General features: G+C 38.7%; 1 protein-coding gene across 1 annotated transcript in view; it reads left to right on the top strand.

The window, feature by feature from the left end:
• LOC134336424 (sodium-coupled monocarboxylate transporter 1-like) overlaps nt 1-16,978 on the top strand; it is a 61,568-nt gene that overhangs the window by 31,746 nt on the left and 12,844 nt on the right. The window contains exons 9-13 of the mRNA XM_063030643.1: nt 2,464-2,593; nt 5,388-5,476; nt 9,291-9,412; nt 16,256-16,326; nt 16,425-16,511. Coding sequence (XP_062886713.1) covers nt 2,464-2,593; nt 5,388-5,476; nt 9,291-9,412; nt 16,256-16,326; nt 16,425-16,511 — 499 coding nt within the window. The remainder of the gene's footprint in view (nt 1-2,463; nt 2,594-5,387; nt 5,477-9,290; nt 9,413-16,255; nt 16,327-16,424; nt 16,512-16,978) is intronic.

Raw genomic sequence — 16,978 nt, 5'->3', positions numbered from 1 at the left:
CCTCAGTGGAAAAAGCCTGCTTGCATTTGCCCTCTCTATACCCCTCATAATTTTGTATACCTCTATAAAATCTCCTTTCAATCTTCTATATTCCAACGAATAAAGTCCTAACCTATTTAATCTTTCCTTATAACTCAGGTCCACCACACCTGGCAACATCCTCGTAAATTTTCTCCAGACTCTTTCAACCTTATTTACATCTTTCCTGTAGGTAGGTGATCAAAATTAAAATGGAATGCTTCACAATTCTGTCTAATTATGTCTTAGAAATATTTTAAAACTCTTCTTCCAATGCCCTTTCAAAGGGAGGATTCTAAACACAGAGAGAAAAATGTTTCAGCTCATCTCTGTCTTAAATGGCAACCCCTTATTTTGAAGCATTAACCCTTTATTTTATATTCACCCTCAGGAGGATAAATCTTCTATACATCAACCCCTGCCAATATCTTTCAGAATGTTATGAGTTTCAGTCAAATCCTGGCTTAAACTTCTAAATTCCAGATGATAGAAGCCTAGCCAGACTAATCTTTTTTCTCATAGGATGACCTGGTCATTACTGCAGGAAACCTTCTGTGAACTGCTTCCAATGTATTTACATCCTTAAATATAGATTTATTTTGTTGTTTTCCACACTCTAGTTGAACACCCTAGTTGGTGCAGACTTTCACTGATTCTGTTATAAATATTATTGTGTAAATTTACTGAGCATACCCACATGAAAACAAATCTCAGGATTGTCTATGGTGACAAATATGTACTTTGATTTTAAATTTACTTTGAACCTTGAAACCACTACTCCATACTGTACTGTAGTCTCATCAGTATCCTGTATAACTGAAGTATAACCACCCTTCTATATTCTCCATAGAATAATCTTCTATTAGTTTTCCTATGACTTGCTATAACTGTGTGTTTATCTTTTGCAAATGACACACTTGGACACCCAAATCTCTATGCAATGCAGAGTATTATCATCTCTAAGCATGTATAAAATATGTTTTCTTTACCTCAGAGGTTCCCAATGTTTTTTATGCCACGTTTTTTATGCCTACCGTTAACCAAGGGGTCCGTGGACCCCAGGTTGGGAACCCCTGCTTTTTATTTTTCCCAACAAAATGGACAATTTTACATTTTCCCACACTGATGCCCCAGAACCCATTTCTCTGTATACCATATGCTACATCTTGCTAACCAGAAAATCCCTATTTACAGACCATTTTCTGTCACCTTTCAATCTTCCTTCCTTATCAGTCTGTTACCTCCCACATCATAAACTTTTCTTTTCAGCAATAATCTTCAGTAGGATGCATAATTATATGCCTGTGGAAATCACAGAATAGTGCATCCAACAGTGTCCCTTTATCCTTGGAAATGTTACTTCAAAGAATTCTAATAAATTGATTAAATGTGATTTTGCTTTTCACCATGTTTGACTAATTATCTCATAACAGACTTTATTTAAATTTATGTTTCTTTGGGCTACTTGTATTGAACCTCCCCGTGCCGGATGTTGAGTCAGTAATCTGCTCTGATAATTTAATTCCTGTGTTTTGCACCTTGGCCACCGAGGAACACTGTTTCATTTAGCTGTATACATGTGTATGGTTGAATGACAATTATATTTGGCCTTGAACTTGTAATCCCATTCATAAATTAATCATTATTAAATGTAATTATTCACCTATATTTGTTACGGTATGTGTCCGATCATACCAGCTTCTCAGATTTAGACATTCCGATTCTGCGGAGTATGGATAGCTGGTGCAGTCCCTTTAAAGGTTCAGGCCCACTCTGCTAATTGGCAGCCATGTTTTGGGGCCAGGATTTCAAAATTTAAAGAGCACATGAACTCAGGTTCGGTGTTCAACTGCTCGCTCTACTTTGGTTCAGTCTGCGAATGCATTTAGGATTTCTGTCTCATTTGGATTCTCGTCAAGCGTTTGGTAAAGAACCCTTTTCTCGTCTCAATCTCGAAATCATGTCTCGATTCCAGATTTGGATACTCCAGCTCTTGGGTCCTTACCAATTTCACCTAGCACTTACTTTTTATTCGCAGTTATTTTGTAAATAACACGATTCTTTGCATTTCTTCTTAGAAGCTAACGGCATTTCATTAGCTTTGTATCTGTACTTGGCACAATGACAATAAAGTTGAATCTAATCTAATCTAGGTCTTTTGTCACAGTATTTACAGTATATCTGCGGTGTTACTTTAAAATCACACCCTTGAGTTCCATCTGAAGAACCTTATTCTACATGTATATCACATGAACTGAATCTTGATTCATAGCAAACTTTGTTTTTATAATGTCTGAGATCTAAAGATAATGTCTTCAGTGGAAGAAAGTATTTTGTTCACATTTCTTCCATGTACAGTACTTAATACTGAGATACATCAAAATGATAATGATCGTCCTGATGTACTTTGTAACTTTCTGTTAACCATTCTTTCTTCTTTTTCAGGGCTGTATCCTTGAATGGGGTTGTCATGCTTTTAGTGACAATTACAGCTTGCATGTGTGGTGTAGTTATGTATGCTGTTTATGAGAACTGTGATCCAATAGAGGCAAAGAGAATCACCAACCCTAATCAGGCAAGTAAACGCATATTTGAAATATCCTCGCTTCTAGAACAGTGGTCCCCAACCACCGGGTTGCAAAGCATGTGCTACCGGGCCGCAAGGAAATGAAATGATTTGGTGATAAGAAACGATACGAGTCAGCTGCACCTTTCCTCATTCCCTGTCACGCACTGTTGAACTTGAACACCCCCTCCGCCCCCCCACCCCCTGTCGGCCGGTCGGCAAGAATATTGGCAATATTAAACCAGTCCATGGTGCAAAAAAGGTTGGGAACCCCTGTTCTAGAAGCCTTTGAGAAGTTAGACAGCCTTGCAGGTCAGCATACTCCCCTTACACTACAGCATCTACCATCGACACTGTCATTGCAACTGAATGAAAAGTATTACCATTTCTGGTTCTCAATGTCTTACATAAAGTGAATTTGCCCAGTCTCATTGTGGTTCCTTGAGTGCACGGTCCATAGATCACAACCGTTCTAATTTAATGCTGATTTCAGAGATGTATATTTTACGCAGAGTGGTGGGTGCAAGAATGTATTGTTGAGGTGGAGGTAAATACGACAGAGGCATTCGAAAGGCTCTTAGATAGGCACATGGATGTGTCGGAACTGGAAGGGTATGGGCATTAGGTGGGCAAAAAAGATTAATTTGTAGTTGGACTTTTTGTTACAAATTTTGTTAATGTGGCACAGCACTATGAGAAGAAGGGCCTGTTCCTGTGCTATACAATGTTCTGTGTTCTAGTGGACAGCATAATACAGAAAGCAATGAAATGGCTGACAGAAATTAGTAGTCTGAAGTACGATGTTCTGTGAGTGGAATTGAGGCACCTGGTAGATAGTGCTCTATCTCTATAGCTGTCAGTGCTTCATCTCTACTCTCGCATTGTCACATGATCATACTATGTTTTCTCATTTAAATTTCCTTTTTCCATAAACCAATAGATTCTCAGAGAAAATAGGATTTTAAAAAAAGCGAAGGATAGAGACCATCACTTCCAAGACTAACTTAAATCTATTTTTAAAGTAGACAGAAATTTCCGCTTGTGCATTAATACACAATTTTTCATCACATGCTCAAATGCTAAACACCTGAATATTTTTATTAATTTACCTGAATCAGAATCAGGTTTAATATCACCGGCACAGATCGTGAAATTTGTTGACTTTGTGGCAGCAGTGCAATGCATACGGTGAATTATAGTAAGTATATATAGAGTTAAATTAAGAAATGCAAGAACAGAAAAAAAGTAGTTAGGTAGCATGTATGGGTTCAATGTCCATTCAGAGATTCGATAGCAATGGGGAAGAAGCTGTTCCTGAATCGCTGAGTGTGAGACTTCAGACTTCTCTACCTCCTTCCTGATGGTAGCAATGAGAACATGGCATGCCCTGGGTGATGGATGCCGCCTTTTTGAGTCATCGCTCCTTGAAGATGTCTCCATGATGGAGCTGACTAAGTTTACAACTCTACAGCTTTTTCAATCCTGCAGTAACCTCCTCCACTCCATACCAGATGGTGATTCAGCCAGTCAGAATGCTCTCCACAGTACAGCTGTAGAAATTTTTGAGTGACATACCAAATCTCTGCAAACTCCTAATGCAGTTTTAGTCAAAGGATTGTAATATACCATTGACCTCTGTGTCTTCGTAGATAAATAGGTAATGAACAATTTGAAAATGATTCCTGATTACACTGTGAGGTAAAAAATATATATTGTTATGGAGACCCAGTTGTGTCTCAGGTTCAGTTCTGGGCAATAGCTCAGCTGTTTGACTAGGTATTTAGAGAACCATGCAAATGAGAATTGCATGTGGTTCCATCCACAAACTGAGCTATTCGTTCTGACCAATATATATCAATTGACCTTTCTGAGTAATGATGATGAAAATCAATTAAGGATTCCCTTCTCTAATTGCGTTCAAACAATCCCAATGAAAGTACAAATATGTTGAGAAGAAGCAAGGAACTTGTTTTTAAGAATAATCCTATTCGATGTTAAGGCTTACATCGTTAAGAAAGAATGTTTGAAGTTTAATCTGAAGAAGGCAAATATGCAGAATCCCCGACAGTGGCTCAGATAATGTTAAATCCCTTCAAATAACGTAAAACAGGCCTCAACAATCAGTTGACATGCATTTCAGTGTGCAAAGCCCATGTCTTGACTGTGGGGTGACATTAAGGCAAGTGCTTTTTAAAATGTTTGAGGAAATATTTGATGTACTTGTCAAATAAATTAAGATTGCATTTCCAGACAATGCCTAAATGAAAGAATTGAAAGATGTTTGCAAATCAGATACATCTTTTTTTAACTGTCCTTCAGTCCTCTACATCTTAATATTTTCTAGTCATTTGTAACATCAAAACACACAAAGCTTTTCCTTTTCTCCTTCACATCTTCCTTCTCAGAACCCTTGTTTCATCGTCAATGTAAATACTTTGAGTGATCTTCCTACATGTAAGGAACACTGCAAAATATAACGTGTTCCATCGCATTGACTTGTATTGGAAAACATGGCAGAAGTTTATTTGGATTATCAAATATTTTAAATCAAAAGCTGTTATCAAGTGTGAGCTTCCCTCATCTCCTAGTGCTGGTGTAATCATTGCTGGCGTTGATGATAGGTTGACAAACCTTTGAATCTTCTGTTTCTGAGATACTTTCACCTTGAGATAGGAGAATAGCGATTATAGTCTATTCCACCACTGATCTGCACAATGTAGGAAATATTTAACTTGTTAGAGCAGATACTGTATTGCAAATTGTTTCCTAATGACTTATTCTTTATTTTAAAATCATTCCAAAGATGGCACCATTACTCGTTTTGGAGATCTTATCTCATGTGCCTGGAGTTCCAGGGCTGTTTATTGCCAGCACGTTTAGTGGCACTCTGAGGTATGAATTTATAAAAATTTATTCTTATAAAAAGTACTTCTATGAATTTGAAATTATGGCACTATGCATGGAGGTAGAGAGTAAAAATAAATAGCAGACTAATTGTATGTTGTTTAAGTGTTTAGTTCAAGTCAATTTTATTGTCATTTAACTATATACATGTATACCATCAAATGAGATGATGTTTCTCTGAACCAGGGTGTAAAGCACAGTAGTACACATAACACATATGTAATACACAATAAACTAGGAAAGTAAGGTTAAAATCTACAGATGAATTATGCGTAAATAAACAAGTAAAGTTGCAAAGTTGCATGGGATTTTCCTTGTATTGTGAAGAAAATTCAGTGAGACAGTCTGAATGCTGGAAACTATCGACTATAGGGGCATGAATGCAATAGATTCAGGAGCTCTGAGAAATAGTGTGGGAATCCAAACTCAAAGTATGAAAATATAAAAGAGCCAATTTGGAGAGGTCAAGAATGACTTCTTCGGCAGCAAAATCTAGGTCCAAAGCGACTCACTGGGCGGTGTGTTCTAGGCCTGGAGCTACTTGCCACGGCAAGGCCTGGGCCCTAATGCGAGGTACAATACGATAATCTAAATGCCAGCCCAAATAGACTGGAAGACAGGGTGTCAGGCAAGGTTGGATCATTCTGGGCGTCGAGCCGATTTGGAACGGCTTCTCCAGCTGAGAAATCTAGGCTCATGGTGATTCACCGCAACAGGGCCAGATCAGACAATTTAAATGCTTACACCAGACGGTCTGGGGGCTCTTCTCTCAACGATGCTAAGGCTATGAGATTGCACACGGCTACTGTGCTTTGTGTCTGCAAAACTTGTGGTGGTTTGCCCTGCTAATATGATGAACGAAATACCAAGGCTTTGGGTATACTCCGGGCTGCTCCGGGAATTTGGATCTAAGGACTCAATTTGGTTTGGAATGCTGTTGTTGTTGCTCACTTCTATTGTTTGCATGTTTTGTTTTGTGTTTTTTTTTCCCTCTTTCTCTGTGGGCACTGGGGTAGGTCTTATTTATTTTTTTCTAATTGGGTTCTTTTGGGTTCCTTGCTTTACAATTGCCTGTAAGCAAACAAAATCTCAAGGTTGTATAATTTATGCATTCTTTGGCAATAAATGCTCTTTAGGTCTTTGAACTTTTGAAAATCATTTGTTGTGTGCCATGTCATATGACGTGGGCAGTCATGGTCTTTCCATGACCATGATTGTTCTTGGCAAATTTTTCCACAGAGGTGGTTTGCCATTGCCTTCTTCTGGGCCGTGCCTTTACAAAACGGGTGACCCCAGCCATTATCAACACTCTTCAGAGACTGTCTGCCTGGCATCATAGGTTGCATTACCAGGACTTGTAATATGCACCAGCTGCTCATACAACCATCCATCACCTGCTCCCATGGCTTCATAAATATAATAAACATGAAGTAGTCAGGTAAATTCATATGGGTGCACTGTGCATTATGTTTTGTAACTCCGAAACATTAAACTAATTCAAAGGAAAACAAGAGGACCAAGAGATGAGAGTCTAACTTTGTCTTTTGCATTATGTGAGAGGCACACATATCACATAGTAGCATCATGACATATGAATTTCACTAATTTATACGTATAACCCATAATTAATTATTTAAAGGAATAAGAATGCTTAATCAAACAATATACAATATTATCCAAATACTACTGAAAAATTAAATACATAACACAGTGGTAAAGCAGTTAGTGCCACTAACTCACAAATCCTGGGCCACAGATTTAATCCTAACATTGGATGGTGTCTGTGAAGATTGTATGTTCTCCCATGGCCAAAGAGGTGCTGGAATGTTAATTGCTGTAAAATATCCCTTAGTGAAACTAAACGGCAAAAAGAATCAATGGGGAATTGTATAAGTAGAAATTATTTTAGATTTGAAAGTGTTAGCTCATTACTCATTACATTAAGAAGCCAGTAGCATTCAGTTTTTATCTTCCCCAACTTTTGGCAGTTTAGTATAAAAGTCTCTGAGAGGAAGATGGTGGGCTATGTGAGAAGGAAAGATTAGATTGATCTTGGAGTAGATTAATAGGTCAACGCAACATAGTGGCTAAACACAACCTGTACTGCGCTGTACTGTTCTGTATTTTACGTTTTTAACTATCATTGGGTCTATCTTGACTGCCTACATATCCTACCTATTCCATAAGAATTAATCGATTCAGAATCAGAGTCAGGTTTAATATCACTGGCAAATGTCACGAAATCTGTTGATTCGAGGCAGTTGTACAGTGCAATACATCATAATAAAAACTATAAATTACAGTAAGATATAATTTATATATATATATATAATGGAAGTAGTTAAAAAGGTATAAAAAAAGACAAGCTACTGTTTCACTGAGAAGCAAATTATGTATTTAAATGAAATACAGAACAAATTAGTACACTCCCAATACCTCTACAGTGCTATAAAACTGTATATTAGTTCCTAATAGTTATTGATGGAGGAATTTATCCAGTATATGATGCTGTGTTCTGTTGTTTGACTGTAAATGAACAAAATTAATGCAGACACCTAGTGCAAATAATGGACTACCTTCATACAGTGCTTTCGACGATTGTATCTTCCAAATCTTCATCTTCATCTTCATTGTAACATTCAAGATGATTGTTGATACTTTCAAATTCTTCATTGTTTCTAACTTGTTGAAGTAGTGAAATAATTTCATTTTTGCTCTCAGCCATTTCTGGCAGCCCCAAGCTTGAATGCTTGAAAACGCAGTGAGCAAACCAGGTCTCAATTGCCTCATTGCTTATTTCTCACCAACAAAAAATCACCACTTTTTGAACACAACACATGCCATTGACACTATTTATAAACTAATCACTCCAAGCATGGTGTAGTATCCAATGGCCTCACAAGTGCCACAACTGACACTTTTCAGAAACCGTTTAGCAGCAGTCTCCTGTCCCATTTAAGCAGTATAGTGTCCCAAATAAACCAAGGGAATCCCAGCTATTTTCTCAATTTAATTTTTTTTCTTTAAGGGTTGTCCCAAAGAGAAATGGCTGCCCTGATATATATAAATACAATAAGTAGTACAAAAATATTGAGGTCGTGTTCATGGTTTGATTCATTGTCTGTTCAGTAATATGATGGTGGAGTGGAGGAAGCTGTTCTTAAAACATTGAGTGTGTGTCTTCAGGCTCTTGTATCTTCTGAAGAACTAAGACAAATCTTACACAACATACACAAAATGCTGGAGTAACTTAGCAGGTCAGGCAGCATCTAAGGAGGGAAATAAACAGTCAATGTTTTGGGCCGAGACCTTCTTCAGGACTGGAAAGGAAGGGGAAAGACGTCAGAATAAAATGATGGGGCTAGGGGAAGAAGGACAGCTAGAAGGTGATAAGTGCGACGAGTAGAAGGGCAGCAAAGATCACAGTGGGAGAACAGTGAGAGAAGGCCTCACTGAACTTCCGATGATGAGAAGATTTAAACTCCTTCTGGATAGGCAAAACTCTAAGAGGTAAATCTAAACTGACTTTGTCTTCATTAGATGTATACGCTAACAATGTGAAAAGGGCACATGTAAAATTCAATTGTTGATGCTTTTCACATTTGTTTAATATGTTCAACTTTCCCAAAGCATACTGACAATGTGGAGAGGCCAAAACATTACATTTATTCATGTGTTAGATGAAAGGTGATTAAAGGCAAAAAGGAAATGACCAACAGTAGTATTTACTCTAACCAATATTGAAGTGGACATGTTGATTTTGTATCTTATTTAAACACTGCTTTATTTTTCTTGTCTACAGCACAATCTCTTCAGGAATCAATGCCATTGCTACAATCTTTGTGGAAGATATTATAAAACCAAACAGCAAATCTTGGAAGCGTTTTTCTGAAAACAAGAGAACACTGATTTCAAAGCTTCTAGGTTTACCTTTCACCTTTTAAAAACTCCAACAGGACAGAGTTTCTTTCTTTTTCAATATTTTTATTGATTTCTTACATAAAAGAATACAGAGTACAGTAGGAAATATAATATATATCTATTACAATATATTGGAATCACAAATATACTCTCATTACCCCATATCCATATAAATTAAATTTAAACATAATATTGAAAAGAAATAATTTTATTATACAAAAAAATCTAAACCCACTACCAGAAAAAAACAGCTGTTCGGTTAAAAAAAAGAAAAGGAAAAAATTCTTATCATATAGTAAAACATATTATTAGCCAACATCTGTGCTTAATAGTAAATCAAAGGTTTTGAAAATAATTCAAAAAAGGTCCCCACACTGTTAAAAAATCTTGTCTAGGTTCAGAAATTGAACAGCGAATCTTCACTAAATTTAAGCATGATGTAACATCATTTAACCAATGAGTATGAGTAGGCAGAGTGGCACTAATGCCACTTAAGCAACAATGCCCTCCTGGCTATAAGAGAAATAAAGGCCAAAATGTGCAAATCATGTGTCTCCAACATAATATCATTTCCTCCAACAATACCAAATAAGGCAGTCCAAGGATTAGGTTTAAAATTTACTTTAAAAAGCACCGAAAAAGTTTGGAATACTTCCTTCCAATATTTTTCAAGACTCGGACAAGTCCAAAACATATGAATTAGTGAAGCTTCTCCATTGTTACATCTATCACAATAGGGAGATATATCCGAATAAAAACGAGAGAGCTTATCTTTAGTCATGTGGGCCCTATGATCCACTTTAAATTGTAGAAGGGAATGACGGGCACATAACGATGAGGTATTGACCAATTTAAAAATTTCATTCCAAGTATCCTCAGAAATTGGAATCTGTAAATCTTGTTCCCAGAGATTCTTAATTTTGTCTAAAGGAATATTTCTCATTCCCAACAACATACCATAAATATTAGATATACATCCATTATGGAAGGGTTTCAAATTAAAAATTGTATCAAGTAAATCCTTATCTGGACTTTTAGGAAATGTATGTACTTGAGAACGCAAAAAGTCTCTAATTTGTAAATATCGAAAAAAGTGGGTTTTGGGTAGGCTATACTTAGCTGACAGTTGTTCAAATGAAGAGAGACTACCTCCATCAAACAAATCCTGAAAACATTTAATACCCAATCTATTCCACTCTTTATAAAAACTACATCAGTCATAGAAAGTTTAAAAAAATAGTTAGAAAAAATGGGACTTGAAAGTGAAAAACTCAATAAACCAAAATATTTTCTAAATTGTACCCAAATCCTCAAGGCGTGTTTAACTACAGAATTATAGAAACGTAGAAAATAGGTGCAGGAGTAGGCCATTCGGCCCTTCGAGCCTGCACCGCCATTTATTATGATCATGGCTGATCCTCCAACTCAGATCCCTGCCCCAGCCTTCCCTCCATACCCCTGACCCCCGTAGCCACAAGGGCCATATCTAACTCCCTCTTAAATATAGCCAATGAACTGGCCTCAACTGTTTCCTGTGGCAGAGAATTCCACAGATTCACCACTCTCTGTGTGAAGAAGTTTTTCCTAATCTCGGTCCTAAAAGGCTTCCCCTCTATCCTCAAACTGTGGCCCCTCGTTCTGGACTTCCCCAACATCGGGAACAATCTTCCTGCATCTAGCCTGTCCAATCCCTTTAGGATCTTATACGTTTCAATCAGATCCCCCCTCAATCTTCTAAATTCCAATGAGTACAAGCCCAGTTCATCCAGTCTTTCTTCATATGAAAGTCCTGCCATCCCAGGAATCAATCTGGTGAACCTTCTTTGTACTCCCTCTATGGCAAGGATGTCTTTCCTCAGATTAGGGGACCAAAACTGCACACAATACTCCAGGTGTGGTCTCACCAAGGCCTTGTACAACTGCAGTAGTACCTCCCTGCTCCTGTACTCGAATCCTCTCGCTATAAATGCCAGCATACCATTCGCCTTTTTCACCGCCTGCTGTACCTGCATGCCCACTTTCAATGACTGGTGTATAATGACACCCAGGTCTCGTTGCACCTCCCCTTTTCCTAATCGGGCACCATTCAGATAATAATCTGTTTTCCTATTTTTGCCACCAAAGTGGATAACTTCACATTTATCCACATTAAATTGCATCTGCCATGAATTTGCCCACTCACCCAACCTATCCAAGTCACCCTGCATCCTCTTAGCATCCTCCTCACAGCTAACACTGCCACCCAGCTTCATGTCATCCGCAAACTTGGAGATGCTGCATTTAATTCCCTCATCCAAGTCATTAATATATATTGTAAACAACTGGGGTCCCAGCACTGAGCCTTGCGGTACCCCACTAGTCACCGCCTGCCATTCTGAAAAGGTCCCGTTTATTCCCACTCTTTGCTTCCTGTCTGCTAACCAATTCTCCACCCACACCAATACCTTACCCCTAATACTGTGTGCTTTAAGTTTGCACACTAATCTCCTGTGTGGGACCTTGTCAAAAGTCTTTTGAAAATCCAAATATACCACATCCACTGGTTCTCCCCTATCCACTCTACTAGTTACATCCTCAAAAAATTCTATGAGATTCGTCAGACATGATTTTCCTTTCACAAATCCATGCTGACTTTGTCCGATCATTTCACCGCTTTCCAAATGTGCTGTTATCACATCCTTGATAACTGATTCCAGCAGTTTCCCCACCACCGACGTTAGGCTAACCGGTCTATAATTCCCCGGTTTCTCTCTCCCTCCTTTTTTAAAAAGTGGAGTTACATTAGCCACCCTCCAATCCTCAGGAACTAGTCCAGAATCTAACGAGTTTTGAAAAATTATCACTAATGCATCCACTATTTCTTGGGCTACTTCCTTAAGCACTCTAGGATGCAGACCATCTGGCCCTGGGGATTTATCTGCCTTCAATCCCTTCAATTTACCTAACACCACTTCCCTACTAACATGTATTTCGCTCAGTTCCTCCATCTCACTGGACCCTCTGTCCCCTACTATTTCTGGAAGATTATTTATGTCCTCCCTAGTGAAGACAGAACCAAAGTAATTATTCAATTGGTCTGCCATGTCCTTGCTCCCCATAATCAATTCACCTGTTTCTGTCTGCAGGGGACCTACATTTGTCTTTACCAGTCTTTTCCTTTTTACATATCTATAAAAGCTTTTACAGTCCATTTTTATGTTTCCTGCCAGTTTTCTCTCATAATCTTTTTTCCCCTTCCTAATTAATCCCTTTGTCCTCCTCTGCTGAACTCTGAATTTCTCCCAGTCCTCAGGTGAGCCACTTTCTCTGGCTAATTTGTATGCTTCTTCTTTGGAATTGATACTATCCCTAATTTCTCTTGTCAGCCACGGGTGCACTACCTTCCTTGATTTATTCTTTTGCCAAACTGGGATGAACAATTGTTGTAGTTCATCCATGCAACCTTTAAATGCTTGCCATTGCATATCCACCGTCAATCCTTTAAGTATCATTTGCCAGTCTATCTTAGCTAATTCACGTCTCATACCTTCAAAGTTACCCCTCTTTAAGTTCAGAACCTTTGTTTCTGAATTAACTATGTCACTCTCCATCTTAATGAAGAATTCCACCATATTATGGTCACTCTTATCCAAGAGGCCTCTCACGACAAGATTGCTAATTAACTCTTCCTCATTGCTCAAAACCCAGTCCAGAATAGCCTGCTCTCTAGTTGGTTCCTCGACATGTTGGTTCAAAAATCCATCCCGCATACATTCCAAGAAATCCTCTTCCTCAGCACCTTTACCAATTTGGTTCACCCAATCTACATGTAGATTGAAGTCACCCATTATAACTGCTGTTCCTTTATTGCACACATTTCTAATTTCCTGTTTAATACCATCTCTGACCTCACTACTACTGTTAGGTGGCCTGTACACAACTCCCACCAGCGTCTTCTGCCCCTTAGTGTTACGCAGCTCTACCCATATCGATTCCACATCTTCCCGGCTTATGTCCTTCCTTTCTATTGCGTTAATCTCTTCTTTAACCAGCAACGCCACCCCACCTCCCCTTCCTTCATGTCTATTCCTCCTGAATATTGAATATCCCTGAACGTTGAGCTCCCATCCCTGGTCACCCTGGAGCCATGTCTCTGTGATCCCAACTATATCATAATCATTAATAACAATCTGCATTTTCAATTCATCCACCTTATTCAGTTAAATTACTTAAAGATAAAGGAATTGAGGATCCGAGAAGAGAAATGATAGAAAGGACAGAGTTTAATGTACAGGAAGAGTGATATTATTTGTCATCATATATGTAAATGTACAGTTACTCTGGCGTTAACTGAATTCCTTTGTTCAATATGTGCTGTGTCGTATGATGTGAGCGATCATGATCTTCAAGACCATGATTGTTCTTGGGAAATTTTTCTACAAAAGTGGTTTGCCATTGCCTTCTTTTGGGCAGTGTCTTTAGGGTGCCACCGTAGTGTAGTGGTTAGTGCGATACTGTTACAGCTCGGGGCATCAGAGTTCAGAGTTCAATTCTGACATCCTCTGTAAGAAAGTTTGTACATTCTTCTCGTGAGTGAGTGGGTTTCCTCTAGGTGCTCTGGTTTCCTCCCACAGTCCAAAGACTTACTAGTTAGTAGGTTAATTGGTCATTGTAAATTGTCCTGTGACGAGGCTAGTTTTAAATAGGTGGGTTGCTGGGCATTGCGGCTCATTGGGCTGGAAGGGCCTGTTCTGCATTCTATCTCTAAAGTAAAATAACTTTTTTAAAAGGTGCCTAAAGCATAGAAACATAGAAAATAGCTGCAGGAGTAGGCCATTCGGCCCTTTGAGCCTGCACCGCCATTTATTATGATCATGGCTGATCATCCAACTCAGAACCCTGCACCAGCCTTCCCTCCATACCCCCTGATCCCCCTAGCCACAAGGGCCATATCTAACTCCCTCTTAAATACAGCCAATGATCTGGCCTCAACTGTTTCCTGTGGCAGAGAATTCCACAGATTCACCACTCTCTGTGTGAAGAAGTTTTTCCTAATCTCAGTCCTAAAAGCATCTTGTCCAGTGAAGTCAGGTGCTCTCGCTCATTGGTATTGTTTGGTTGCCCTTTGACTGTTAAATTCCCTGTCCCAGTGCCTAAGCCTTGTTGCACTTCACAAGGATGTTACCAGGATTAGAAAGCTTGAGTTATACAGATAGACTGGACAGCCTGGTGCTTTTTTCCCTGAAGTGTAAGAGGCTGAGGCATAGAAGTGTATAAAGTCATGAAGAGTCTAGATAAGGTGAATAATCAAAGTCTTCCTCCAGGGGATGGAAGTCTAAAACTAGAGGGCATAGATTCAAAGTGAGAAAGGAAAAGTTTAAAGGGGATCCAAAGGGCAACTCTTTTTACATAGGGGATGGTGGATATATAGAACGAGCTGCCAGAGGTAGTGATAGAGGTGGGTACAATTACAAAATTTAAAAATCATTTAGACAGGTACGTGGATTGGAAAGGTTAGAGCAGGGGTTATGCCATGGACCCATACCATTAAGCAAGAGGTCTGGAGCCCAGGTTGGGAAGCCCTGGCTTAGAGGGATATGAGTCATAAGACAGGCAAAGAGGACTAGCTGGGGTAGAAAAATGAGCGGTATGGCAGAGTTAGTCTATGTCTCTGCTGTCAAATTCTATCAATAAAGAAGTTGTAAAATACTTCAGCTGTTGAAAAGCTGAAATAGGATCAAAATGTCTCAAATGCCCAGCAGGTCAGTCAACAAAGTGCAGAGAGAGAGAGGACATGGTTTATGATGGATGTGAGAAAATCTCGAACTGGAGTCATTTTTTAAGATCATGTGTCATCCATTTACGACAGAGGTGAATTGATTTGTTTCTCTCACAGTATCTCAGGAATCATCAGAAATGTACACTTCAGAGTTCAGTGTGTATTCTTAGGCAGAGGTAGATAAGCCAGGGGCTAAAAGTTTACCAGGGATAGATGGGAACACGGATGGTTACAGCCATGACCTTATTAAATGGCAGGGCTGAATGTCCTATCTCTGCTGCTAATTTGCATGTTTATGTATAACTTTAGCATGTCATCACAACTAAAAACAGACTGGGGAATCCTGCTCTTTGGGACCCTTGTGGGACTGAGTGTGCAGCTGGTTTTCACCCTGCTTCACTTTGCTGAACATTTAACCAAAAGAGAGTTATGTTCCTGAGGGGCTTTCAAAGCTTGACCCTGTGTGTTTCCTCACTGCCATGTTAGGTTGGAATGATCCTCAACACATGCTCTTATTATGCTGGTGTTATGGCACGTAGTAATCACACAAAGGCAACCTAGAAGTGAAAAAGCAGACCACAAGCCTGTGATGTGGCAGAGAAGAAGTCCCCTCTCAGTTCAACATGGTTACCATGTCTGAAGACAAACAGTGCCTTCACTTGAAGCTGGTGTGATGTTGATTGTGTAAGCCCATCACCCAATTTAGAGCATTCAAACAAGAAATATATGGTGGAAAATGTTCCTTGGTATTTTACATGAGTTGTCAAATTCATCTACACCACGGGTTCCCAACCTTTTTTGATGCCATGGATTAATACCATTAACCAAGGGGTCCACGGTCCCCGGGGTGGGATCTCCTGGTAGATTCTACATGGACCTATACTGAGACTGGTGAGCACAAGTTTGTTGTCAAGGAGGAAGATTTTAGGAGTAAGGGAAATGGAAAGAATTAGGGAAGGAGTTCTAGCTGGGCATAAGGAGCAATTGTGGTGAGTGAGAAAAATTGTCCACCAGGAGAAATGCAAATTAGTAACACCAACATATGCAGACAGTACTTCCCTGCTGATGTTATTTTGTGTTTTGTTTAGCTATGATATTTGGACTTGCAACAATGAGTATGGCAGCAATAACATCACTCTTTAAAGAAAATGTCATGCAGGTAAACATAATATTAGTTGAAAATAACTGAAAACAAATGTAATTTAATTTTTAAAATATCCTTGTCTATTATGATCCCTGTTTCTTTTATATTTCTAGCTAACCCGAAGTGTTGATGGGCTAATTCTTGGACCCATTCTGGGGGTATTCACTTTAGCAGCTTTGTTTCCAAAATGTAATGGGAAGGTAAGTCCTAACACTAAATATTAAAACTATGTTAGAGTTAGAGTAAAACTGTGTTTAACACACCTAACATTTCAGGATCTTAAATTTATGCATCAAGGAAAAACTACTTTCTACATCACCCTCCCCAATAAAAAAGAAATCAAGTTCCAACTGTTGTTAACTTTTCCTCTCCAAAGCTAATTCCTCCAAAAACCCTAAAGCTCCCCACCTAACATTACTGAATGAATATCATCTTCAGATAGGCTGAATGGTTCAAGAATATGACTAACCATCCACTTCTCAAAGACATTTGTGTTGTGTATTAAATATTTCAGTAACATTTGAGTAATCTTGTATATTTATATATATCGTTTGATTAAGCATTCTTGTTTGTTTAAGTAATTGATTATGGGTTATATGTAAAAGTACGTGAATTGCATACGTCACCTTGCTACCACGTGTTAAGTGCACACCTCACTTAAAATAAA

Source organism: Mobula hypostoma, chromosome 22 (assembly GCF_963921235.1).
Source record: "Mobula hypostoma chromosome 22, sMobHyp1.1, whole genome shotgun sequence".
Taxonomy (NCBI): Eukaryota; Metazoa; Chordata; class Chondrichthyes; order Myliobatiformes; family Myliobatidae; genus Mobula; species Mobula hypostoma.
The sequence above is the reverse complement of the archived record's forward strand: the minus strand, read 5'-3'. Positions and strand labels throughout refer to the sequence as shown.